Source organism: Petromyzon marinus, chromosome 59, assembly GCF_048934315.1.
Source record: "Petromyzon marinus isolate PM22_M1 ecotype Great Lakes invasive population chromosome 59, UKy_Petmar_22M1.pri1.0, whole genome shotgun sequence".
Taxonomy (NCBI): Eukaryota; Metazoa; Chordata; class Hyperoartia; order Petromyzontiformes; family Petromyzontidae; genus Petromyzon; species Petromyzon marinus.
The window spans coordinates 7426792-7454126 of NC_133725.1; the positions used below are offsets into that span (position 1 = coordinate 7426792).

Genomic DNA, 27335 nt, shown 5'->3' on the forward strand with positions numbered 1-27335 from the left:
AAATATCCGGCACGGGCACCGGGCAAAAGTGCGACAGTGCGTGACCATGCGGGAACGTGACTACATCTACATAAAAAACACGTGACTACATCACACCACGTGACTACATCACACCACCTGACTACATCACACCACCTGACAACATCACACTATGTGACTACATCACATGACTACATCACTGCACGTGACTACATCACTGCACGTGACTACATCACACCACGTGACTACATCGCACCACGTGACTACATCGCACCACGTGACTACATCACACCACCTGACAACATCACACCACGTGACTACATCACCCGACAATATCACACTACGTGACTACATCACACCACGTGACTACATCACACCACGTGACAACATCACCTGACATCACCTGACAACATAACACTACGTGACTACACCACGTGACATCACACCACGTGACTACATCACACCACGTGACTACATCACACCACGTGACAACATCACACAACATGACTACATCACTCCACGTGACAACATCACATCACGTGACTACATCACACCACGTGACTACATCACACCACGTGACTACATCACACCACGTGACTACATCACCTGACAACATCACCTGACAACATCACACTACGTGACTACATCACATTACGTGACTACATAACCTGACATCACACCACGTGACTACATCACACCACGTGACTACATCACATCACGTGACTACATCACCTGACAACATCACCTGACTACATCACACCACGTGACTACATCACACCACGTGACTACATCACCTGACTACATCACCTGACTACATCACACTACGTGACTACATCACACTACGTGACTACATCACATCACGTGACTACATCACATCACGTGACTACATCACCTGACTACATCACACCACGTGACTACATCACATCACGTGACTACATCACCAGACAACATCACACCACGTGACTACATCACACCACGTGACTACATCACATCACGTGACATGCGGCGGCACTGAACACAATTTAAACGTTAAAAAAACGACATTCTGCCGTTCTGCAGCGGCTTTCAATTAATATTATTATTACTATCGCGATAATTCTTACTTGCTTCATTACCAATATTGTTCACGCATGAGCTGAAAACCTAATCTCGGGCAGCCCGAAAAAAAATGTAAACTCCGCCCCCCCCCTCCCCCCCACACCTTTCAAAGATAAGATTGTGAACATGGAATGAAATAAATAAATATTGGGGGGGGGGTTGCATCGCGTAAAATATAAATGCCTCCTTAAACCGCCCCACCACCCGACACGCAGGCAGTTAGTAGTGGCTTGTCTCGTGTAAACACGTAAACAACACGTGGCCAATTGTTGACTAGTACAGCGCCACACCACGTGCGTGTTGGAGAGTGAACCCGCTACAACGTTTTACAATTCGAGTAGCCGGTGACGTTTCGCCGGTAATCACAACCGCCGGAATCATCAGGCGACAGGCTGATTTCGGGTGGTGGCGGGGTTTAACGACACAGCATTCACATTTACGCGATCGAACCGACTAAACACTCATATGGATATTGGTCGTGAAAGCCTCTCATACTACTACCACTACTACCACCACTACTACTAGGACTACTACTACCACTACTACCACCACTACTACTAGGACTACTACCACCACTACTACCACAACTACTTCCACTACTACGACTACTACTACCACTACTACAAGGACTACTACTAGGACTACCACTACTACCACTAGGACTACTACCACTACTACAAGGACTACTACTACTACCACTACTACCACTACTACTAGGACTACTACCACTACTACTAGGACTACTACCACTACTACTAGGACTACTACCACTACTACTGCTACTACTACCACTACTACTACTACCACTACTACCACTATTACCACTACTACTAGGACTACTACCACTACTACCACTACTACTAGGACTATTACTACTTACTACCACTACTAAGACTACTACCACTACTACAAGGACTACTACTACTACCACTACTACTACCACTACTACTAGGACTACCACTACTACTACTACTACCACTACTACTAGGACTACTTCCACTACTACTACTACGACTACTACTACTAGGACAACTACTACTACTACTCCATATTAGACCTCGTTATGGCCCCGCACACCCCCAGCCAAGCCTCGCACGGAATGCAACGCCGAACGCCTGTCGAGCGCCTTCATCGTCATCCAGCCGTGGCCGATCCACTGCTGGATGAAGGCCTCCGACGAGAGAGGCCGTGGGAGGTGAAACCGCGGCCGGGGAGGGCGGGCGGGCGGGCGAGCGTGAACGACGCTTCGGGGTGGGGGGGGGGGGGTCTCTTACGTCGGCACCTTGCGATCCTGGGGGGCCTCGGTTTCCCGGGGGGCCGGGTGGACCCTGTCAAATGAGACGCGAGTCACCGCGGCCATCATCATCATTGCCATCATCATCATCATCATCGCTACGGTCGTCGTCATCATCGTCATCATCGTAATCAGCGGTGTCATCATGGTTATTGTCATCATCAGCAGCAGCAGCATCGTTATCCCCGTCATCATCAGCAACGTCAAATTACCATCGTCGTCATCGTCAGCACAGCAAATTCATCACCAGAAGCACACTCATCAGCAGTCACAATGGATGCAAATTATCCGTCATGAGCACCTCCGATTAGCACGGTTGGCGAGGTAAAACATCAGCATCATTGTCATCCTGATTATCTCCAAAGGCTAATATCATCATCATCATTAAACCATCATCATCACTCGTAATCATCATCATCATCATCGGCTCCGACTGCTGGCAGTTGGCGTCTCTACCGGAGAGCTCGCTCGCGAGAGCCCCATCTAGACGGGCGTACTTTGGCCTTCTCTTCCATGCTGGTCATACATCTTGGAGGGCGTGGGAGCAAACCACACTTCACCGCACAGCACGCGACCCTGCCCACCGGCTGACGGCGCTTGTGACCTATTTACGCCGCTGGGTGGACACAGGCCCGGAGTGATGGGGATGAGAGTGAGTGAGGGAGACGGGGTGGATTTTAAGAAACTCACTGCCCCCTGTGGGTAAACTTCCACGCCAGGAGTTGAAACCGAACCGGTAACCTCTGGGTCGCAAGCCAGGCACCGCTAACCAAGGCAAGATGTTAACTACCTCGCCTGGTGTACAGGAGGTCGTGGGTTCGATCCTGACCCTGACGCCTGCTGTCTATGTGGCTTTTGCATGGTTATCTCCCCGTGGTTGGTGGATATTCCATCCACATTTAGAATCAAAATCACGCAATTAAGAATTTTTGGCTGCTTCTCTAAATTTCCACACGATGATGATGATGATGAGCAACTTCGTTGAGCTATCATCTGTGGCCAGGTGGCTTCCGAAAACAGAGCTACTTAGCTCAAGTGGGCCATACCTGGTATAATAAAACAAAGAATAGTTGAGTTTAACCACGACATCATTGTGGGAACATCGGCTTCAATAATGGGTCACTTCTTCGCCGAGCTGTGCGGAGGAGGGAGGGAGCCTGCGGGGTGGAATTGGAGGCATGGTTTCAAAAACTTTCCCGTAGGCAGAGAGCATAAATCTAGATCCCTCTCGCTCTCTGTCCCTCTCGCTCTCTGTCTCTCTCACTTTGTCTCTGTCACTCTCACTTTGTCTCTGTCTCTCGCTCTGTCTCTCGCTTTGTCTCTGTCTCTCTCGCTTTGTCTCTGTCTCTCTCACTTTGTCTCTGTCTCTCACTCTGTCTCTCGCTCTCTGTCTCTCTCGCTCTGTCTCTCTCGCTTTGTTTCTGTCTCTCACTCTGTCTCTCGCTCTGTCTCTCGCTCTGTCTCTCACTCTCTGTCTCTCACTCTCTGTCTCTCACTCTCTGTCTCTCTCGCTTTGTCTCTGTCTCTCGCTCTGTCTCTCGCTCTGCCTCTCACTCTGTCTCTCTCGCTTTGTCTCTGTCTCTCTCGCTCTGTCTCTCGCTCTGTCTCTGTCTCGCTCACTCTGTCTCTCGCTCTGTCTCTCGCTCTGTCTCTCGCTCTGTCTCTGTCTCTCTCGCTCTGTCTCTCTCGCTCTGTCTCTTTCGCTCTGTCTCTGTCTCGCTCACTCTGTCTCTCTCGCTCTGTCTCTGTCTCTCTCGCTCTGTCTCTCACTCTGTCTCTCTCGCTCTGTCTCTCACTCTGTCTCTCGCTCTGTCTCTGTCTCTCGCTCTGTCTCTCGCTCTGTCTCGCTCACTCTGTCGCTCGCTCTGTCTCTCGCTCTGTCTCTCGCTCTGTCTCTCTCTCACTCTGTCTCTCGCTCTGTCTCTGTCTCTCGCTCACTCTGTCTCTCGCTCTGTCTCTCTCACTCTGTCTCTCGCTCTGTCTCTCTCTCACTCTGTCTCTCGCTCGCCCTGTCTCTCGCTCTCTCTCTCACTCTGTCTCTCGCTCGCCCTGTCTCTCTCTCAGTCTCTCGCTCGCCCTGTCTCTCGCTCTGTCTCTCTCTAACTCTGTCTCTCGCTCGCCCTGTCTCTCGCTCTGTGTCTCTCTCACTCTGTCTCTCGCTCGCTCTGTCTCTCGCTCTGTCTCTCTCTCACTCTGTCTCTCGCTCGCCCTGTCTCTCGCTCTGTCTCTCTCTCTCACTCTGTCTATCACTCGCCCTGTCTCTCGCTCTGTCTCTCTCTCACTCTCTCTCTCGCTCGCCCTGTCTCTCGCTCTGTCTCTCTCTCACTCTGTCTCTCGCTCTGTCTCTGTCTCGCTCATTCTGTCTCTCACTCTGTCTCTGTCTCTCGCTCGCCCTGTCTCTCGCTCTGTCTCTCTCTCATTCTGTCTCTCGCTCGCCCTGTCTCTCGCTCTGTCTCTGTCTCTCGCTCGCCCTGTCTCTCGCTCTGTCTCTCTCTCTCGCTGTCTCTCTCGCTCTTTCTCTCTCGCTCTGTCTCTGTCTCGCTCACTCTGTCTCTCGCTCTGTCTCTCTCTCACTCTGTCTCTCGCTCGCCCTGTCTCTCGCTCTGCCGCGAGGGGCTCGGCGTCTTTCGCGACGTCTCACCAGGGACCCCACGTCGCCGTTGTCGCCCTTGTCGCCCGGCGTTCCCGGCAACCCCTGATGAGACACACACGGGGGGGGGGGGGGCGACCGGCAGAAATGCGCCAATTACAACCGCGGCGAGGATTCGCCACCAACCCTCCGCCGGTATAGCCCACGCAGCGCAGGCTGTCGGGGCATACAGACACAACAACAGCGACAACAACGACAACAACAAACGACAACAACAACGACGACGACAAGAACCGCTGTGAGCGCGAAGGGACTGGTGGCCAAGGGAGGTAATTACAGGGGAGTCAGCTGTGAGTGCGAAGGGACTGGTGGCCACGGGAGGTAATGACAGGGGAGTCAGCTGTGAGTGCGAAGGGACTGGTGGCCACGGGAGGTAATGACAGGGGAGTCAGCTGTGAGTGCGAAGGGACTGGCGGCCACGGGAGGTAATGACAGGAGAGTCAGCTGTGAGTGCGAAGGGACTGGTGGCCACGGGAGGTAATGACAGGGGAGTCAGCTGTGAGTGCGAAGGGACTGGTGGCCACGGGAGGTAATGACAGGGGAGTCAGCTGTGAGTGCGAAGGGACTGGTGGCCACGGGAGGTAATGACAGGGGAGTCAGCTGTGAGTGCGAAGGGACTGGTGGCCACGGGAGGTAATGACAGGGGAGTCAGCTGTGAGTGCGAAGGGACTGGTGGCCACGGGAGGTAATGACAGCGGAGTCAGCTGTGAGTGCGAAGGGACTGGTGGCCACGGGAGGTAATGACAGGGGAGTCAGCTGTGAGTGCGAAGGGACTGGTGGCCATTGGAGGCAATGACAACGGAGTCAGCTGTGAGTGTGAAGGAACTGGTGGCCACGGGAGGTAATGACAGGGGAGTCAGTCGCGAGTGCGAAGGGACTGGTGGCCACGGGAGGTAATGACAGGGGAGTCAGCTGTGAGTGCGAAGGAACTGGTAGCCACGGGAGGTAATGACAGGGGAGTCCGCTGTGAGTGCGAAGGGACTGGTGGCCACGGGAGGTAATGACAGGGGAGTCAGCTGTGAGTGCGAAGGGACTGGTGGCCACGGGAGGTAATGACAGGGGAGTCAGCTGTGAGTGCAAAGGGACTGGTGGCCACGGGAGGTAATGACAGGGGAGTCAGCTGTGAGTGCGAAGGGACTGGTGGCTACGGGAATGATCGGGAAAGGAGCATGGTCAGGTGACGGAAGAGGACGGTGGAGTTTGCTGGTGTACCGAGCGGCCAGAGTCAGCGAGAATGATCGAGAAGGGCGGCGTGGCCTCGGACCGAATATAAGAAAGATGCGGGCGAGACTCGGTGCTGTTGCAGTGGGGGTCTCCGCCTGTGTCAAGTGAACGTGTCTTCAACAAAGCGCCATCTCAAGAAAAGTGTGTCAATTCTTCTTTACACATATCTTGAAGGTAAAGGCGCGGCCAAGCAATTGCTGGCTCGTGCCACCGCTTGCCGAAGGACCTACAACTAGAGGGGAGCTCCAGCAAGGTGGAGGACCACAGAGCTTGGGCAACTGTGGGCACTGGTTCGGGAAAAAAGTGCCCGGCGTTACCAGTCCTACAGAGGTTTAAAGATACACCCGTATATGTGCACAGGCAGTTAGCATCTTTACGGATGCCCTGACTTATGAACGTCCGCACTTATGAACGAGATTCCAGGAGATACATTGACTTTTTTTTCAACCATCCGACCAGCGAACGTGACCAACACGTGCGATATTTATTCTTAGTTACGAGTTTCAAAATGACACGCCCCTTCCTTCGTTGAACTGTGACGCATTTTAGCAACGTCGACCGCACGCGCATTTAAACACAGAGCGTTATCACGTTCCGACTTAACGAGCGGGTGGGTGGGGTCTCAGAAACGGACCCCGTTCCTAAAGTCAGGGACTAGAGATTTCAGGTCCATACGGCGGACAGCCGTTTGAATGCGGGCAACACATTTTTTAAGTGTCTATTTGTTTGCGTTTCTCCCTTGTGACGGAACTTTGTAGGATGAACGTTGAGATTTATAAGGGGCACGGCGTGACCATTAAGGTCTGAATTGCTCTGTAATAAGGTAGGGCACTGATAAGGGGTTGGCAGGTATGTGAGTGTGTGCATCCACATATCAAGCAAGCGGCAGCATCAGCATACAAGATCACAGACAGTATAGCATGATAAGTAGCATCATAGACACCAATTACCAAAATTAATATGTAAAAAAGTTTAGTAAGATCATTGTGTTAATTTTTTTGCGTTTCTCCCTTGTGACGGGACTGTAGGATGAACGTTGAGATTCATAAGGGGCACGGGGTGACCAATAAGGTGTCTGAATTGGTTTGTAATAGGTTAGGGCACTGATAAGGGGTTGGCAGCTACGGGAATGCCGTGACATCGTTCTCAAGATGGGGAGGGGGGACAACGGCGTACCCACGTCAAGGGCCACATTTACTAAATTCGCTAATTTCTACAAACTAAAAACTAGAACTATTATTTGGTTTTACCAGATAAGGCCCACTGAACTATGTAGCTCTATTTTCAGAAGCGGCCTGGCCACAAATGATAGCCCAACGAAATGGCCTATCACGTCGAAATTTATAGCAGTAGCCAAATACTCCAAACGCACATTGTTTCTTAACACCGGAAGATCAGGATGAAGATCCACGGGAGCACGGGGAGAAAGAGACACGCAAAACTCGAAATGTACGGGCGTCAGGGTCGGGATCGACCCCACGACCTCCTGGACACTAGGCCGTTGGGTTCGATCCCGACTTCCTGACGCCTGGATATTTGCCCGTACGTTTGTGTTTCCTGTATATCGGTATGTGCGCACACACACACACACATGCACACAAAGGCAAACGAAGACACAAATCCCCCGTATAACCTTAACATACTGTAGGGGCAAGTGCTGTTAGCGAGCACCTATGAAGGCCAGAACAGCACACGAGGGGGTGGGGGGCCAGCACCACTCCTGGCCGCCTTTGTCTCCCCAGTGGCGATGTTTACACACCGCACCAGATACTCAGTTGAGGCCGAGTCGACCTATGGGAGACCCACAACCGCTTCAGATAATCGTCACCGGTGTTGGCCATGAGCGAGAATCGCACTCGGGTCGCGGGGTTCTTAGCGCAGCGCAGCGCTAACCGCAACACTACCACTCCTCACACACACAGACACACACACACAGACACGTATACACACACACACGCACGTATACACACACACACACGAACCACGCGCGTGATTATGATGCAGGCCCCTCACCTGAAGGCCAGCAGGGCCCGGTGGGCCTGTGTATCCCCTGGGCCCCTCATCCCCTTTCTGTCCAAATGGGCCCTGGGGCCCCCTCAAACCGGGCTCCCCGTCGGGACCCTGCGAAGAGGAAGCAGAAGAAGAAGAAGCGGTTAACGGAACCACAGGGGGCAATGCAGCCATTGGTTCTATCCCACGGCCTGGATGGAGGTCCTCCCAACTGCCACCCCCCCCCCCCCCAAGGTTCCAACATGACCACGAGCCAAGGTCGATCCACTGCTGGATGGAGGTCTCCCCCCCCACCCCCAATTCCCCCACCCTCCCATCCCCCCATTCCCCCACCCCCCCACCCCCCCACCCCGCCACCCCCAACCCCCACCCTCCCCCCGACGCCTCCACCATCACCACCAGCCAATTGGATCGCGGCCTCCTCCGAAGCGTTCCGGTGTCGACGTCGGCCAGGGGCCGATCCACCACCGAACGTGACCCCCCCCCCCTCCCCTCCTCTTATCACCGCCTCTCCCAGGCGATGTAGAACGAGCCGACTGCTCCACCCCCACCCTCCCCGCGGCACGTACCGCTCAACTCCGCGCTTGGCTGCCGCTCAACGCCGCTGTTATTCTCAACCGACCGACCGTCGGTCGTCGTCTTCCTCAACCCCGTCGGGTCGCGACGCGTCCTGCCCAAGCCCACCGAGTGCTTGGTGTGTACGCGTGTGCGCGTGTGCGCGCGTGTAAAACGAGCTGGCACAGTAGGGGGCACGGGCGGTGCATCGGCCAGTCACCCGAGTCAGTCGATCCGTGGCACCTGCTGGGTCTGCCCCGCGGCCTCCTGCCGGCGGGCGTTCGACACTTCACGTGGCCTCAACGTGCACATAGCCTGGCACAAGCGCCGTGGCGACGTCACCGCCACTTAGTGGTGAATGCCGGTTGTTGTTATTGTGTGCGTGTGTCCGTGTGTGTGTGTGTATGTGTGTGTCCATGTGTATGTGTGTATGTGTGTGACTGCCAAGCAACAGGGTGTGGCTCTTCTTTTGAACAAAAGAATGAAGGGGGCGTGGGAGCGTGGCGGTGAGGTGTGGGAAGCTGTAAGCCCCAGGCTGCTTTGGGCTCGCCTTCTCATCAACCGGAGGCGAGGAGTGTAGGTCGTGTTTACTTATGCCCCCACCGAAGACGAACATCCGTGGAGGGATGCAGGCAAAGCCGATGAGTCAGATGCCTTATATGACCCCCTGTCACAGGTGCTGGCTAAAGTGGCCCCTCGGGATAGAGTCATCTTGTTGGGTGACTTCAATGTCCGAGTTGGTCATGATGCTGGCACCTGGTCTGGATTGATTGGAGGACATGGGCCAGATCAGCTCAATAACAACGGAAGGAGGCTGCTAGATTTTTGTGCAGCCTATGGGCTTGTAATTACCAACACGCTGGTCCGGCATTGGCGCATCCACACAACATCATGGATGCATGCCGGGTCCAAGCAAGAACATCTGCTGGACTACAGAGTGACAGATCAGCGGATGCGAGCCCATGTCCTTGACATCAGGACCAACCGTGGAGCTGATCTGCCCTCTGACCATCGACTAGTCATCTGTAAGATGCGCCTGCCATTCTTCCACTCCGGTGGTGGGTGTACACCCAGGACCCCATTCCTACCTAAAGTGGCCTGGTCTCAGTTATCTGATGAAAGTTGCAAGCGAGAATTTCATAATCGTTTGCGACTGGGGTTGGCACTCATGCAGCTGCAATGGCTGATTTGGGTATGCGGTCCAGACCTCCCCAGAGACCCTGGCTCATGGAGGAGGTGTTCAGGATAGTTGAGAAAAAGCGACAGGCCCACTGTCATCGGCTACAGAATCCCACGTCAGAGAATGAGGAGGCTTACCGCAGCCTTCGCTCGGAGGTTTGGAGAGCCGTGAGGCGCTGCAAGGATGGGTGGTGGTCGTGGGTTACTGAGGAGATGGAGTCTGCCTCAGTGGCCCACGATCACAAATCTCTATTTAACTCCATCCAAAAAGTAACCTGCAGCGCCACACCTATTACCATCATTAGGGGAAAAACGGTGATCCAATCTCCGACCCGCAGGAACAGGTTTGCAGATTTGCTGAGCATTTCTGTGAGGTCCTGGGGGAAGGAAAATCCCTCAGCCAGGAAAACATCGTGGCACAAAGTGGGGATGACTCTGCTGAGGCTGCGGTGACTCAAATATTGGAAGAAGTCACCCCCTGTGAGTGGCTGGCTGAGGTGCCATCTGTTGAGGAAGTACTGAAGGCGATCCGGTGTCTGAGACCAGGAAAGGCACCGGGCAGAGATGATCTCCCAAGCGAAATGCTGAGGGAGGGTGGCGTTGTGCACAGACTGCCCTATATGACATCATAACAACAGTCTGGACCACTGGACGGGTTCCGCAGGATTGGAAGGATGCCCTATTGGTCCTCCTCGTTAAGAAGGGGGACCGCACAGACTGTAACAACTATAGGGGCATCTTACTCCTCAGTGTGCCGGGAAAGGTTCTAGCAAGGATTATTCAACATCGCCTTGCCAGGCACGCTGAGGCGAGGCTTGCGGAGCCCCAATGCGGTTTCAGGAAAGGGTGGTCCTGCACAGATGCCATATTTTCTGTTCGTCTGCTACAGCAGAGGTGTAGGGAATTCCAGCAAGACCTATATCTCTGCTTTATTGACCTGGTCAAGGCCTATGATAACATCAGTAGGCCTGGGCTCTGGGTTGTTCTTCGTGCTTTTGGAGTCCCTAACCCTCTGCTCACGATCATTAAGGACCTTCATGATGGTGAGCGGGCCCGGGTAAAACTACGTGGCCGGGAGTCAGAGCCATTCCCTGTAAACCTTGGCGTGCGACAGGGATGTCCTCTGGCTCCCACATTATTTAACATCTATTTTGACCACGTAGTTTGTGAAGGCTTCAATAGCTGTACCGGGGGAATCTCCATATGGTACAGATATAATGGGAGGCTGATCGATGCCCAGGTGCGGTCAAGGGATGGCTCCCTATTGCTCAACCACGTTATGTATGCCGATGATTTGGTAATAGCTACTGAGACTGGAGCGTGCCACTAAGAGATGGGGCCTTACCATCAGCCCCACCAAAACTAAGCACCTGCCTGGGTATTTTGTACCATCGGACACTCCACCCCCACAACTCCCAATCGGAGATGAGGCAGTTGTGGAGAGAGTGGAGTGTTTCCCATACCTGGGCAGTGTGCTTATGACCGGTTCCAGTTTAACAGCAAAGGTCTCATTCCGAATAAGTCGAGCGGCAATATATTTTCATCGGTTGCGTAATGCTGTGTGGAAGCTACCTGGTCTGTCGCTCCACACTAAGCTTCAGGTCTTCTCGGCCACAGTCTAGCCTGCCTACAATCCATTTTGGGTTTAACCAGGCTGGATTGTGTGAGGAGCTCACAAATCCTTGAAAGATCTGGGAAAGATCCCATCGGTGAGCTCCTCTGGCAGGCAAGGCTGCGTTGGCTGGGTCATGTAGCCCGCATACCCAACCACCGCATGACGAAACAGCTTTTGTTCGGCCGGATCGAGGGGATTAAACGGGCGCGGCACGGGGTAGACAAGAGATTGAGTGATGTGGTACAGGAGGACATGGAGCTGAGTGGACTTGCCGATGACTGGTACCAGCGGTGTCAAGATCGGCCTCTGTGGAGGAGGCTCGTGAAGGACGCTACTGGGCAGTTGGAGGCTGTCGCCCTCCAACAACAACGGAGGGCGGAGGAGTGACGCTCACAACAATGAGCGGAGCGCCGGGTGACTAAGGCACAGCAGGTTGGCACAGTCGGGGGCACAGGTGGTGCATCAGCCAGTCATCTCGGTCAGTCGACCCGTGGCACCTGGGTCTGCCCCGTGACCTCCTGCCAGCAGGTGTTCGACACTTCACGTGGCCTCAAGGTGCACATGGCCTGGCACAAGCGTCGTGGTGACATCACCGCCACTTAGTGGCGAATGGCGGTTGTTGTTGTGTGTGTCCGTGTGTATGTGTGTATGCGTGTATAAAAATAACGATGACGTGAGTTCCCCAAATTCGTTCCGTCGCCTCGGCAGTCTCCGTCCTCTCTGACTCTCCGCTCTCTCTCCCATTCCCCGACTCTACGGCGGGAGGGGGGGGATCGAGCGTTGCCCCCACTCTCTCCCTCTCTCTGCCTCACATGCGTGGGTTTCCACCTTGTGCCTACGAGCGCGAGCGAACGCCGTGCGGTGGGCGGACATTGTGAGTGGACGCCGCTATTACTATTGTTGTGGTCGCAGCACATCTGATGATGTTTACCCATGAGCAGGATGAACAATGCGGAACGATTCCCCAATCGATGGCTGCGAGGACGCCTGATGATCTGGCCATGGGGGGGGGAGGGTCAAATGTGCACCTAGACTGGCACAAGTGCTGTGGTTGTGAGTGTGTGCGTGTGACTCACAAGGGGCCCTGGCTGTCCTATCTGGCCTTGAATCCCAGGGGGTCCAACAGGTCCCTGGTGGGCAGCAACATCGAGAAAACAACAACAAAAACCGCGTTGAATGTTTACCGTCAAGTTTCATCGTCGTCGTCGTCATCATTTTCATTATCATGGTCGTCGTCGTCATTGTCGTCGTTGTTATCATCATTGTTGTCGTCGTCATTTTCATTATCATGGTCGTAGTCATTGTCGTTATCATCATCGTCGTCATTGTCATTATCATCGTCGTCGTCGTCATTGTCATTATCATCGATGTCGTCATCGTCGTCATTGTCATTATTATCGTCATTGTCGTTATCATGGTCGTCGTCATTGTCGTTATCGTCGTCGTCATTGTCATTATCATCGATGTCGTCATCGTCGTCATTGTCATTATTATCGTCATTTTCGTTGTCATCGCCGTCGTCATTGTCGTTATCATCATCATTGTCGTCATTGTCATTATCATTGTCGTCTTCATTGTCGTCGTCATTGTCGTTATCTTTCGATTTAAAGCTTTCGTGACTGCAAGGATTCATCTTCTTTGGTTCTTTCGGTAAAGTCACGTAGAATGAGAATAAAATAATAAATTGATAAAATAAAATATTATTGTGTTATTTTATTTAATCAATTTATTATTTTATTCTCATTCTACGTGACTTTACCGAAAGAACCAAAGAAGATTGTCGTTATCATCGTCGTCGTCATTGTCTTTATGATCGTCGTCGTCATTGTCGTCGGCATTGTCTTCGTCATTGTCATCATCATCGTCATCATCGTCATTGTCGTCATTATCATCGTTGTCATTGTCATTATCATCGTCGTCGTTAGTGGTACTGTCACTGTGCATCTCGCTGTCGCACACAGTAAACGTAGAAAATCGTCGATCACCATCATCGTCGTCGTCACAGTCAACGTCACAATCATCATCATCATTACAATAATGGACAACAACAATATCATCATCACCATCATCATCATCATCATCCATCAGTCCGGTTGTGGAGTCTTCATCTTCGTCATCGTCCTCGTCATCTTCCTCTTCTAGCATGTGGCAAGCGCGCGCGCTAATCATACGTCCAGGTTTTAATCCTGGGCGCCGTTCGACAGCTCCGGGAGTATCCGCGGCTTCATACCGCTCAGTCCGGCCGGAGGGCGACAGCGGCCGCGCTCGCTGCGGCCCCACCTAACGGCCCGTAAGGCAATTCCTAAGGGCCTCGGTGATTGTGTATGCTCTGACTTTAACGTAGCTATTTCTGCAGCAGGTACAAGCTCTATTTCTGCAGCAGCTACAAGCTAATCACCCAGCTATCTTAATGCTAAATTCTATGCTAATTCCATTGTCAAGATGTGTATGCCTTAACTTAGCTATTTCAATGCTAAATTCTATGCTAATTCATTTAACAATGGGTGCCTCTGCGGGTGTGTATGCTTTAACTTTTAACATAGCTATTTCTGTGACCAGTCACAAGCTAATCATTCAGCCATTTCAATGCTAAATTATATGCTAATTCCTTTGTCAAGGCGCTTTGTTCCTCTCACACAGCTTAAAAGGCCGTATCTGAACGTGGCTCTTTCACTCCAGCGCTGTCCTACCAGACAGTCTCGCCCCCCTTCACCTGATGAAGGCCGCTTGTGTTGTGGCCGAAACGTCGTGAGAATATTATTGTGTTATTTTATTTTATCAATTTATTATTTTATTATCATTCTACGTGACTTTACCAAAAGAACCAAAGAAGGCAATTCCGTTCCGCTGATGGTTCGGAGCGAGCCTGGCTTGCGCCGTCTAAATCAGCGGCACCGGCGAGGGACGAAGAAGGGCGTATGTGGCGCAGCCCGCCCGCCCGCCCGGCCGCCCCCTCGCGTTCTTTGCCGGCCTCCGTAGCTGCTGCTGCTGCTGCTCGCTAACAGCGCTTGCCCCCAACAGCCCGTTACGACTGCACGGGGTGGGGGGATTTTTATCCGTGCGTACGAGCGAGCGACGGGGTGGGGGGGGGACGACGACTCGTCGCGGTACGGACGACTCACCGACTCGCCCTTGTCACCCTTGCTCCCCTTCTGCCCGTGCTCACCGATCTCGCCCTGGGGGGTGGGGGTGGGGGGGGCACGCACAAACGTCACTGGCGAGTGAGCGGGCGAGCGGGCGGACGGGCCAACGTGTGGACGAGCGGGTGAATGAATGGGCGAGCGAATGCGTGAGTGGTGAGATGTGTGTATGGAGGAACGACTGAATGAGTGAATGGATTAATGAGCAAATTATTGATCGAACGGGTGAGAGCATGAGTGAGTAATTGAATGAGCAGCTGAATGAGTAAATGGCTGAGTGACTGAATGAGTGAATGGCTGAGTGACTGAATGAGTGAATGGCTGAGTGACTGAATGAGCGAATGGATGAGTGACTGATTGAGTGAAAGGATGAGTGAATGGAGGAGTGACTGAATGAGTGAATGGATGAATGCATTAATGAGCAAATGATTGATTGAACGGGTGACAGGATGAGTGAGTAATTGAATGCATGAATGAATGAGCAGCTGAATGATTGAATGCATGAGTGACTGAATGAGCGACTGAATGAGGGAATGGATGCGTGAATGGCTGAGTAAATGAATCAGTGAATGGATGATTGAATGACTGACCGAATGAGTGAATGGACGAGCGACTGAATGAGCAAATGTACAAATGCTTTCATGAGTAGATGATTGATCGTGTGGGTGAGAGTATCAATGAGTAATTGAATGAGCGCATCAATGAATGGATGAGTGAACGAATGAGTGAATTGGTGAGTGAATGGGTGAGTGAATGAGTGAGGGAATGAGTGTTCATATAACCTTGTCCCCATCCTCCCCCTGGGCCCCGACAGGGCCCGCGGGGCCTGGCAGTCCGATGATCCCTTGAATCCCATCGCGTCCCACAGGGCCCAGCTGCCCCTTATCACCCTGCGGTCGACATCATCATCATCGCCGTCATCATCATCATCCTTGTCATCATCAGCATCATCATCGTTGCCATCATCATCGTCGTCGTCATCATCAACATCATCGTCATCATTGTCATCGTCATCATTATCGTCATCACCATCATCTGTGCTCACCTCTGCCCTCCAACAAATACGCACACATGCAAAAACGCACAGTCAACACACAAAGACAAACACACACACACACACAGATGATGCCTGTGTCTCTCAGAGAACAATCCCGTGACACGACGCAGATTTAGAAGATGTCAAACAGAAAACGGAGCAGCCGGAGAAAACCCGCGCGCGCGAGGGGGAAACACTCGATCCCACACAGACAGAGCAGGTGGAGTCTGCACTTCGCCCTCCGCGACGCCCACGTGAAGGGAGGGAGGTTGTCACACAACATCTGCGCTTGCGGTGATCCACTAACCCCTCGCTGATGCCTCCACACACACAGCGCTGGATCATTACAGGCCGCAGCCATGAGCAGCAGTAGCAGCAGCGTAGCTACCACCACCGTCAGGCTAACGGTATAACGGCAGAGTGTTGGACTTGCATTCAGATTACTGAGATGATTTTGCTGCTGCTGCTGCTGCTGCTGCTACAAAAGTGTCCAAATGATGGGGCCACTTTCGTTGAGCTATCATCGGTGGTGGTGGTGGTTGGCAGGCCGCTTCTGAAAAGTAAGTTAACACCTCATTGGGCTTTGCCTGGTAGGATGGGGATGGTTTAGTTTTATTTGTTTACTTGCATTTTACCTTGCACTGCTATCGTGTTGTTGTACTGTGTTTGTTGTTGTAACGTTATAACCCCGTGCCCCTTCTGGGCATCTGTGGCAAAGAGCTTAATAGCTCATCGGATTCCTCCAGTATAAGGGAACATTCTAATTCTGATTCTGAACAACATCCAATCAGCTGTTCTGTATGGGTTTCATCCTGGTTCCATCCCATTGGATAGATGGACAGATGGACATACAGACAGATGGACAGACAGATAGATGGACATACATACGGATGGACACACAGATAAATGGACAGACAGACAGATGGACATACAGACAGATGGAAACACAGATAGATGGACATACAGACAGATGGACGTACAGACAGATGGACAGACAGACAGATGGACAGACAGACAGATGGACAGACAGATGGACAGAGAGACGGACAGATGGAAACACAGACAGATGGACAGAGAGACAGATGGACAGACAGATGGACAGACAGACAGATGGACAGACAGACAGATGGACAGAAAGATAGATGGACAGACAGACAGATGGACAGACAGACAGATGGACACACAGACAGATGAACAGACAGACAGATGGACATACAGATGGATAGACAGACAGATGGCCACACAGACAGATGGACATACAGACAGATGGACATACAGACAGATGGACACACAGACAGATGGACAGACAGATGGACGTACAGAGAGATGGACAGACAGATGGACACACAGACAGATGGACACACAGACAGATGGACACACAGACAGATGGACACACAGACAGATGCACAGACAGACAGATGGACAGACAGACAGATGGACATACAGATGGACGTACAGACAGATGGACAGACAGACAGATGGACAGACAGATGGACATACAGACAGATGGACACACAGACAGATGGACACACAGACAGATGGACGTACAGACAGATGGACACACAGACAGATGGACACACAGACAGATGGAAACACAGACAGACGGACACACAGACAGACGGACACACAGACAGATGGACACACAGACAGACGGACACACAAACAGATGGACACACAGGAGGATAGACTAAAGTCCCGCTCGTATCGGATCATCTCTCCGGGAGTTCCCGCGCCCTGCGGTGTGACACACACGGACACACGGAGCAAACCACACGGAAGCCGTTGATCGATGGGTCCCGGTAGCCCCTAGGCTGAGCCCCTACCAGCAAACTCCACCCTACACGAAATGTCCATCCGCATCGGATGATCTTCACGAGCCCTACGGCACCCCCCCCCCTCCTCCTCCTCCTCCGCTACGGACGTACGTACGGACGACGCCACTCACCGCGTTGCCCTTCTCGCCGGTGGCTCCCAGAGGCCCTGGTGGCCCGGGGCGGCCGGGAAGGCCGATGGGCCCTGCGGCCCCCGCGGGGCCACGGTCTCCCAGGGAGCCCTGCGGGAGTCGGTGGGCGGAGGGAGCGGAGCGGGGAGGGGGGAGTGAAGGGGGCCAGGAGAAAGGGGAGGAAGGGGAGGGGAAGGGGAGGGTGGGAAGGGGAGGGGGGAGGAAGGGGAGGGGGCGGGGGAGGAAGGGGAGGGGGATGGGGGGAGGAGTGGGGGGGGGCGGGAAGGGGAGGAAGGGGCGGGGGAGGAAAGGGAGGAAGGGGAGGGGGGTGAAGGGGAGGGGGGTGAAGGGGAAGGGGTGAAGGGGAGGGGGTGAAGGGGAGGGGGTGAAGGGGAGGGGGTGAAGGGGAGGGGGGTGAAGGGGAGGGGGGTGAAGGGGAGGGGGGTCAAGGGGAGGGGGGTGAAGGGGGTGAAGGGGAGGGGGGTCAAGGGGAGGGGGGTCAAGGGGAGGGGGGTGAAGGGGAGGGGGTCAAGGTGAGGGGGGTCAAGGGGAGGGGGGTGAAGGGGAGGGGGTGAAGGGGAGGGTGGGGTCAAGGGGAGTACGAGATTGTGACTTAAAAAAAAAATAAGGACGGGAACATCTCGGGGCAGGATGGGTTGGCGGATCGCGCAGAGATCGCCGGGTGCTGCGTTGGTGCCAACCGAGGATGACGTTTTTGTGGGCAGCACAGCAAGAAGGTCGCTCACCGCACCTGTGACGCCTCAGGCTTGGTGGTGGGGGTGGTGGTGGGGGGGGGGAGGGGGGGGGGAGTTCGAGTCACGTGGTTTTTTTCCCCCTTCGCGGCCTGCGAGTTACGGCAACGAGAAGCCCTCTGAAATGTCTCGCTCGGCGCGAGTTGGTGGACTCTTCCTGCTACACCACAACTCGGTCTCTTGCGAGAGTCTGTGGGTCTCTGTGTGAGTCTATGGGACTCTATATGAGTCTATCGGTCTCTAGGTGAGTCTATGGAACTCTATATGAGTCTATCGGTCTCTAGGTGAGTCTATGGGTCTCTATGTGAGTCTATGGGTCTCCATGTGAATATATGGGTCTCTCTGCGAATCTATGGGTCTCTATGTGAGACTATAGTTCTCTATGTTCATAGTTCATAGTTCATTTATTTGGTATAGCCCTGTGAGCCATTTGGCTCTTGAATCGGGTGCAACCACAACAAACAAAAAACATGAACAAGAAAACATCTTAAAGTGATTATGTGACTGTGAGTCTATGGGTCTCTATGTGAGTCTATGCGTCCCTGTGAGTCTACGGCTTTCTATGCGAGTCTATGCATCTCTATGTGAGTCTATGGGTCTCTGTTTGAGTCTACGGGTCTCTGTGTGAGTCTACGGGTCTCTATGCGAGTCTATGCGTCTCTATGTGAGTCTACCGGTCTCTGTGTGAGTCTACGGGTCTCTATGCGAGTCTATGCGTCTCTATGTGAGTCTATGGGTCTCTGTGTGAGTCTACGGGTCTCTGTTTGAGTCTACGGGTCTCTGTGCGAGTCTACCGGTCTCTATGCGAGTCTATGGGTCTCTATGTGAGTCTATGGGACTCTTTTTGAGTCTATGGGTCTCTGTGTGAGTCTACGGGTCTCTGTTTGAGTCTACGGGTCTCTATGTGAGTCTACGGGTCTCTATGCGAGTCTATGGGTCTCTGTTGTGAGTCTATGCGTCTCTATGTGAGTCTATGGGTCTCTATGTGAGTCTACGGTCTCTATGCGAGTCTACGGGTCTCTATGCGAGTCTATGCGCCTCTATGTGAGACAAACGAGGGATTTGCGGAGACGCGATGAACGTAGGAGTAGGAGGAGGTAGGAGAGGGTCTCACCGTGGGTCCCGGCGGCCCTGCCGGGCCCTGGTCTCCTTTCAAGCCCGGGATGCCCTGCAGAGAGAGAGAGAAGTGGAGAGAGAAGGTGACCCCGAGGCGTCGTGGACTCGACCGCACGTTATCGCCGTCGTCGTCATCGTCATCGCCGTCGTCGTCACTCACGGAGCGCGTTCCGTGTTTTGAAATGTGCGATGACTCCGACGCCCGTGGCGCAGCACCAACCCTAGGCCCGGCCTCTTCTCCCGAAGCTCTCGCGCTCTCCCCCCCCTGTCGCCCCGCTCGGTCCCCCGCTCTCGAAGCGTCTGTCCACCCCTCTCTTTCCTCCAGACAATCCCCCACATCCTCCCTGAAGAACCTCTCCTCCGATCCCGTCAATCCCTCGCCTCCCGACCGATCACCGTGGAGGCCTTTTCACGCCGACAGGAGGCCTCGGCCCGTGTCCTGCAAGTCCCTTGGGCTGCACATTTGCTTGGGGTGAGTGCTTTCTAATTTCGGTCATTATAAACGAATAAATGTTGACAACGACGAAGATCGCCACCCCCCCCCCCCCCCCCGGCCCCGTGTAACCTTTCACAGGCTGTTGGGGAAAGCGCCGTTTGCGAGCGATGATAATAATAATAATCGGCGCGTCCTTAAGTCTCGTCCACCGCGCGCCAAATGAATTTGTTTGGCCGTGTTCTTTGGTTGAGATCGTTGGCGTGGCCTAACCCACGAGTCCATTGTGAACAGAGTGGGCGAATGGGCGAGTGGATTAGTGGGTGAGTGCTTGAGTGAGTGAGTGGGTATGCGAATGAGTGCGTGGGTAAATGATTGAGTGAGCGAATGGGTCTATCGGTGAGTGGATGAGTGGGCGAGGTTTTAAGTGAGTTGGTGGGTGAATAGTTGAGTGAGTGGGCGAGTGGGTGAATGGGTGAGCCGGTGAGTGGGTGAATGATTGAGTGGGTGAATGGGTGAGTGGGTGAATGGGTGAGTGGGTGAATGGGTGAGTGGGTGAATGGGTGAGTGGGTAAATGATTGAGTGGGTGAATGGGTGAGTGGGTGAATGGGTGAGTGGGTGAATGATTGAGTGGGTGAATGGGTGAGTGGGTGAATGGGTGAGTGGGTGAATGGGCAAATGGGTCAAATTTGAGCGACAAATATGATTGTGGTGATCGTATCTGGCCATCTGCCTGGGTTGCCTCGTGCACATACGTGTATGTGCGTGTGCGCCTGTGTGCACGCGCGCGTGTGTGTGTGTACGCGAGTGTGTATGTACGTGCGTGTGTGTGTACGCGTGTGTGTGTGTGTACGCGCGCGCGTGTGTGTGTACGCGCGTGTGTGTACGCGTGTGTGTGTGTGTATGTGGGTGTGTATGCGTGTGTGTACGCATGTGCGTGTGTGTGTACGCATGTGCGTGTGTGTGTACGTGTGTGTGTGTATGTCTGTGTGTACGTGTGTGTGTGTACATGTGTGTGTGTGCGTGTGTGTGCGTGTGTGTGTGTGTACGTGTGTGCGTGTGTGTGTGTACCTGTGTGTGTGTACGTATGTGCGTGTGTGTGTACGTGTGCGTGTGTGTACGTGTGTGTACGTGTGTGTGTACGTGTGTGTGTGTACGTGTGTGTGTACGTGTGCGTGTGTGTACGTGTGTGTACGTGTGTGTGTGTACGTGTGTGTGTGTACGTGTGTGTGCGTGTGTACGCGTGTGTGCACGTGTGTGTACGTGTGTGTGCGTGTGTGTGTTCGTGTGCGTGTGTGTGTGTGCGTGTGTACGCGCGTGTGTGTGTGTACGCGTGTTGCTTGCGGTGCAGTCGCTCACTCACCACGGGGCCCGGCAGGCCCCTCTCGCCCGGGAACCCTCGCAGCCCCGAGGGGCCCTCCTTCCCCGGGCTCCCCAGCGGCCCCGGGTCTCCCTGCATGCCAGAGACGGGGGGGGGGGTGGGGTGAAGGAATTGGGGGGCACAAGTGGGGAGATTCAGGCTTGCCCACACTTTTCTCTCCGCCTGATGAAGACCGCTTGCGCTGCGATCGAAACGTCGTGGATTATTTCGCTTTTATTTAAGATTTTTTTGTTTCCTATCTAAGTGACTTTGCCGAAAGAACCAAGAATATGAATTCCTGCAGCCACGAAAGTTTTAAGTCTAGAGAGAGGAGCTTACAAAGCTTCGTTTGTGAGGGCTTTAAATATTTTCTCCCCCCCCCCCCCCCGTTACGTGTGCACTTTAAAGCAAAGTGTCTCGTTGGCGAGCCAAACCCAGCGATCGACACAGCCTGCTGAAATCTCAGCATTAGGTTGGCGAATCTGACGTGGCCACGTCTAGACCTCGGCAAGGTAAGGTCATTTACCCTTTTCACCGGGCAAAAGGTAAAGGTGTCGACATGCCAAGGGGAAAGGTAAAGGGTAGGGTAAAGGTAGCTACACACACACACACACGTGTGCGTACACACACAAAAAAGATCCCCCATAGAGCCTGTAACAGACTGTTGGGGCAAGTGCTGTTAGCGAGCACCTATGAAGGCCGGCACGGCACACGAGGGGTTGGGTGACCAGCACCACGCCCGGCTGCCTTTGTCTCCCTACCGGGTAATTCTTCCGTGAAGTATTACCCGGTAAATACGGTGCCTTGTTTACCGCTAAAAGCTCCGTGGTGCAGTCCGTGGCCTACCATTTAATAAGTAATATTTTAAACACAGCTTTTTTTTAAAAAAAACACGCTTTCATGAAATGTGCGAGTAATGGCAAAACTCCACGACTCCAGGAAGTGGCCCCGTAAGGGACCGTGAGTAATTACAGCCAACGTCAGTTGACAGTGGACAATTAGACCCAAACCCGAAACATAACGTGTAAAAAAATGTTAAAAAATATTTATTTGTTATTTTTAATGATAGAATATAGTATTGTCATCAGTTTGACATAAGTATACCAAGTTTGCAGTCGATACCACATTGCGAAGTGGGTTAAAATTGAGTTACAACATTTGAAGATACAACGACCACAACAACAGAGTGAGTTAAAAGAAAGCGTATTAAATTGGAATAATCGAGAGTATTCTAGATGAATAAAGCGCTCTACCTAGCATTTACCTGCTATACACCTTGTTCATGTGTAGAAGTACCCCAATAATTACCCTGCAATCGGGTAATTTGTATGGGGTAAGGGTAAAAGGTAGGGTCAAGGTAGGCTCGTTTGCTTTTAACCTTTTACGTTACCTTGCCGAGGCCTAGCCACGTCTCCGTGAGCCACGCCGCGCGTCCTCGATGGGAGACGCGCGCAGATTTCTAACTTTTTCGACGTTCGCTTGAAAACCGCGGAAAAAAAAAACATTCAGAGGTGCAAAAGTGGCCTCTGGCCCTGCCACCTGTGTAGCATAGCCAGACGGCAACACTCCCAAGAGGCACTTTCACGGGTTTCCTAACTCTTCATTAAAACTTCTCGTTGCAACGGGGGAGAATATCCGAGGAAGCCTGCGGAAGCCGAGGGGTCAATGCTTAGGAATAGGTTTTACCCTTTTAACTGGCACAAAAACTGACACCTTTATTCAAGGCATCATGTTTGCAATAACCACAACACAAGCAGTCAAAATAACCACGCCTTTTGGCGTCTTCTGGTCCAACACCAATGGAGACTAGGCTCAAAGAAAAGCCGTCTCGGGTGTGGACCAATCAAATTCAAGGACAGTGCCAATATTATTATCAGAGTTGTCTTTTTTGTTTGCATTTTGACTGCTTGTGTTGTGGTTATTGCAAACATGATGCCTTGAATAAAGGTGTCAGTTTTTGTGCCAGTTAAAAGGGTAAAACCTATTCCGATATCTTGATTCTGGCAAAGGAGGTCTCATAATGGGTCAATGCTTGTTCCCTCGGCAGCTTGGCCAGACGCGAGCATACTCCCACGGTGCTGCCGCAGATTTCGAACTTTTCAATGACACTTCGATTGAAACAGGAAAATATCCGCGGAAGCCGGCGGCAGCCTAGCGGGGCACGCTTGTCCCTGGGCAGCTTAGCCAGACGCTCAGCGCTCCCGGGGGTGCTGCCGCAGATTTCTAAACTTCAAGCCACGAGGACCTTCGAAGTCGTTCGGTCGACTTCTCCGCGGCCTCACCTTGGACCCCTCCTTGCCGTCGGCGCCGGGCAGGCCGAGCTCTCCCGGAGGGCCCGGCGGGCCTGGGTGGCCTCTCTCCCCCATGGGCCCGGTCTGCCCCGAAGGGCCCTGTGCAAAGCGGGGGTGGTATTGGTGGTGGTGGTGGTGGGGGTGGTGGTGTGGGTGGTGGTTATGGGGGGTGGTGGTGGTGGGGGTGGTGGTGTGGTGGTGGTGGTGGGGGTGGTGGTGGGAGTGGTGGGGGTGGGTGTGGTGGTGGTGGTGTTGGTGGTGGGGGGGTGTGGTGGTGGTGGGGGGGGGGTGGTGGTGGTGGGGGTGGTGGTGGTGGGGGTGGTGGTGGTGGGGGTGGTGGTGGTGGGGGTGGTGGTGGTGGTGATGTATCATCACGATGGTTGTATCATCACGAGTGTCGTCGTCATTATTTTTCATCGCTGCACAACGTTGAACGGCAGTAGACGCGGCTCGTCCGGCGTTTTGGCAGCACCGCCTACCTGAGGTCCGACCACGCCGGGAGGTCCAGCCACTCCAGTCTTGCCTTGGAAGCCCTGCAGTAGCAGCAGCAGCAGCAACGCGGGAGGACACAAAGCAGCTCAGCACGCGGCAGGAGGCTTTCGCGATCAATATCGTCCACATTTTTTGACTTGAAACTTTCGTGACATCAGGAATTCATATTCTTGGTTCTTTCGGTAAAGTCACCTAGATAGAAAATAAAAATAATATGTATTTAAAAAAAATATCTGCCAGAGGACGACCGCTTGTGTTGCGATCGAAACGTCGTGATTTATTATTATTTTATTTTTCTACCTGCGTGACTTTACCGAAAACCCACTGGGATTTTTGCTTTAATTTTTGACTTATTTTTAATTTCTAATTAATTTTATTTTTGTATTTTCTATCTACCTGACTTTACCGAAAGAACCAATAATATGAATTTTGTCCACAGTACAGGGTGTTTTTTTGGTGGGTGGGGGGGGGGGGTAGATTGCGTACATGTACAGTGTGCTTCAAAAAAATGTTAACATTCGCACGAGATTATCGTTTTGAATAGAAACACAACGGACGCTGCACTGCAACATGACAACAAACGGATGTCAGTAGCTCCAAAGAGCCTCCACTTGTTCGCCATCGTTATCAACGCGTGGCCTGGGACCGGAGGCAGCACCACTTCCCGTGGTGTCTTTGCAAATTCTCGGAAGTGTTATCATTGTTTTGAAGCACCCTATATAATAAACGCGTCTCGATTTAAAGCTTTCCTGACTGCAAGGATACATCTTTTTTGGTTCTTTCGGTAAAGTCACGTTGGATGAGAATAAAATAATGAAATAAGACAATAAAATTCTCACGACGTTTCGGCCACAACACAAGTAGCCTTCTTCAGGTGAAGCAACAAAAACTGTCGGGACGACAGAGCTTCGGAACGACAGAGCTTCGGGACGACAGAGCTGCATTGAAGCTTCATTGAAGCTCTGTCGTCCCGACAGTTTTTGTTCCTTCACCTGAAGAAGGCTACTTGTGTTGTGGCCGAAACGTCGTGAGAATTTAATTGTCTTATTTTATTTTATTATTTTATTCTCATCCTACGTGACTTTACCGAAAGAACCACAGAAGAAAATAAACGCGTCGTCAAAAACCCGCCACCACCCGACACAGCCAATTGGTGAGGTTTGTCACGCGAACGAAAATGTCGTGGCTTTGATCTCCAGCACAAGCCGGCGTGTGCTCTACTAGTAACGAATTGGCACATTCCGTTTACTTGACTAACCTTGCTAATCGTCTGCGTCGGCTGGTGGCGGGTTTAACGGCACATTTATTTATTTACGCGATTTAACCCCCCCCAAAAAAAAAAAACTGTGGTATGGACAAAGCAGCTTGTTAACGCCCAAAATTTGGCAGCTCTCACCCAGGCGCAGGAGAGTGATGGTTCAATATCGTATCCCAGCGCTTGCGGGGGCATCATTACTGCCGTCGTCATCACGTAACGTGTGTCATCGCCCGTAATGTGACGGGTTCATATATATATATATAAAAAAAAACATTTAATTAAAAAGACTAAAATGTAAAAAGATGGTATCGAATTTGCTACATAAAAGGTCTCTATGTATACGTCACTTTTGGTGCAAATTGACGATCAGCTCGCCCCAAAAGAGTTTTTTTTTTTTTTTTTTCCCTCGAGACGAATTGTCTCGGGACCGGCACTTTGTTTTGTCCGTTTCATTTTGCGCATCTTGACCAAAGCAACGGGAATTAAAAGATACTCTGCATCAGCCGTAGGCCACGCTTTCCCCACCTGATGACGGATGCTTGTGTTGCGCCCGAAACGTCGTGATTTAATCGAGTCGTCTTCATTTATTTAAAAAAAAACAAAGAGTATGAATCCTTGCGGTCACCAAAGCTTCAAATCCAGGCGCGGGTTCGCCAGGGTAAAGTCCAACGAGACTCGGTGCGTGACCCATTGGTAGTGACAGTAGATGCGGGAACGATCGGAAGTTCGTCCTGGCTCTCAAAATTCAACGGTGAATTCACGTCGGATGGTGGCATGAAGGCAGAACATCTCCACCAATGGATTCTGAAATTATTTCGGCCACGACAAAAAAACGATGGTGTGCGTTTCACGAATCGCCAGACCGTGTGCCGCTGCACATACATCCTTTCCTTTTGAAGGGGGAGGGGGGCTGCAGATTTCGAATCGGCTACTATAATGGTCCATTTTACGTGTCATTGATGCTACTTATCACGCTACTGTCTGTGATCTTGCATGCTGACGCTGCCGCTCGCCTGATAAGTGGCTGCACATATCAAGCAAATAGGCAATCACCACTACTACACTCGCCACTACACTCATGACTTGTACAACTCACCACTAGTGCACTCACCACTACACTTGCCACTATGTACCTGTCAACCCCTTATCAGTGCCCCTACCTTATTACAGACCAATTCAGACCTTATTGGTCACCCCGTGGTGCTCTTACAAATCTCAACGTTCATCCGACAAAGTCCCATCACAAGGGAGAAACACAAACGGCTGTACGCTGTATGGACCTGAAAACTCAATTTCCCTGTACAAGAAGTATACGGGGAAAACCGTGATGGGTCGACAGCTACGGGAGTGCCGGCATTCGGGAGTTCACGCGGCTCCGTAAAAGTGGTCACAGTGGCGTGGCGAAAATAAATCCTGCTGGATAATTCGTGACGTCACTCGGAACCGCGTAGCCTAGGCCGGCGACGCAACACGCACGGCATTGCAGAGTGTCGGAGTCGTGTGGACACCGATCACCGAAGCTGTGTACGTATATGTTTGGAGAAAATCGATCGTTCTCGTAACACCGAGCTAATAATTAGTTGCAACCTTAACAAGCCTTTCGTGGACAACGAAAGCTAAATATTTAAAATCGCATGAAATTCCCCGGAGCCTACCCGGGGTCACACACGGTGCGATGAGCGTTAGGCACAGATCACCCAGATTGTATGGATAATAATTGAATCCACAATGCGCTGAGCACAGGCCCCAAAAAAAGCCTAACCACTATGGCAGTCTCCTCACTGGGGCAGTTTTGCGTCGTCGCGTTTTCCACTAGTCCTGCCGCTGTCGCTTATCTTTCATCTCGCTCCAGCTTTCCAAAGCCGCGAAAACTCCCGAATGCAGGCGCTCCCAAAGCTTTCGACCCATAC

General features: G+C 52.4%; 1 protein-coding gene across 5 annotated transcripts in view; it reads right to left on the reverse strand.

Moving 5' to 3' along the window:
- LOC116955358 (uncharacterized) overlaps positions 1–27335 on the reverse strand; it is a 378574-nt gene that overhangs the window by 87003 nt on the left and 264236 nt on the right. For all 5 annotated transcript variants that reach the window (XM_076053062.1, XM_076053060.1, XM_076053059.1 and 2 more), the window contains 11 exons: positions 24155–24208; positions 23667–23774; positions 21388–21477; positions 19589–19642; positions 17726–17833; positions 15527–15634; positions 14727–14780; positions 12681–12734; positions 8259–8366; positions 5013–5066; positions 2352–2405 (listed from right to left, as the gene is read on the reverse strand). In XM_076053062.1, coding sequence (XP_075909177.1) covers positions 2352–2405; positions 5013–5066; positions 8259–8366; positions 12681–12734; positions 14727–14780; positions 15527–15634; positions 17726–17833; positions 19589–19642; positions 21388–21477; positions 23667–23774; positions 24155–24208 — 846 coding nt within the window. The remainder of the gene's footprint in view (positions 1–2351; positions 2406–5012; positions 5067–8258; positions 8367–12680; positions 12735–14726; positions 14781–15526; positions 15635–17725; positions 17834–19588; positions 19643–21387; positions 21478–23666; positions 23775–24154; positions 24209–27335) is intronic.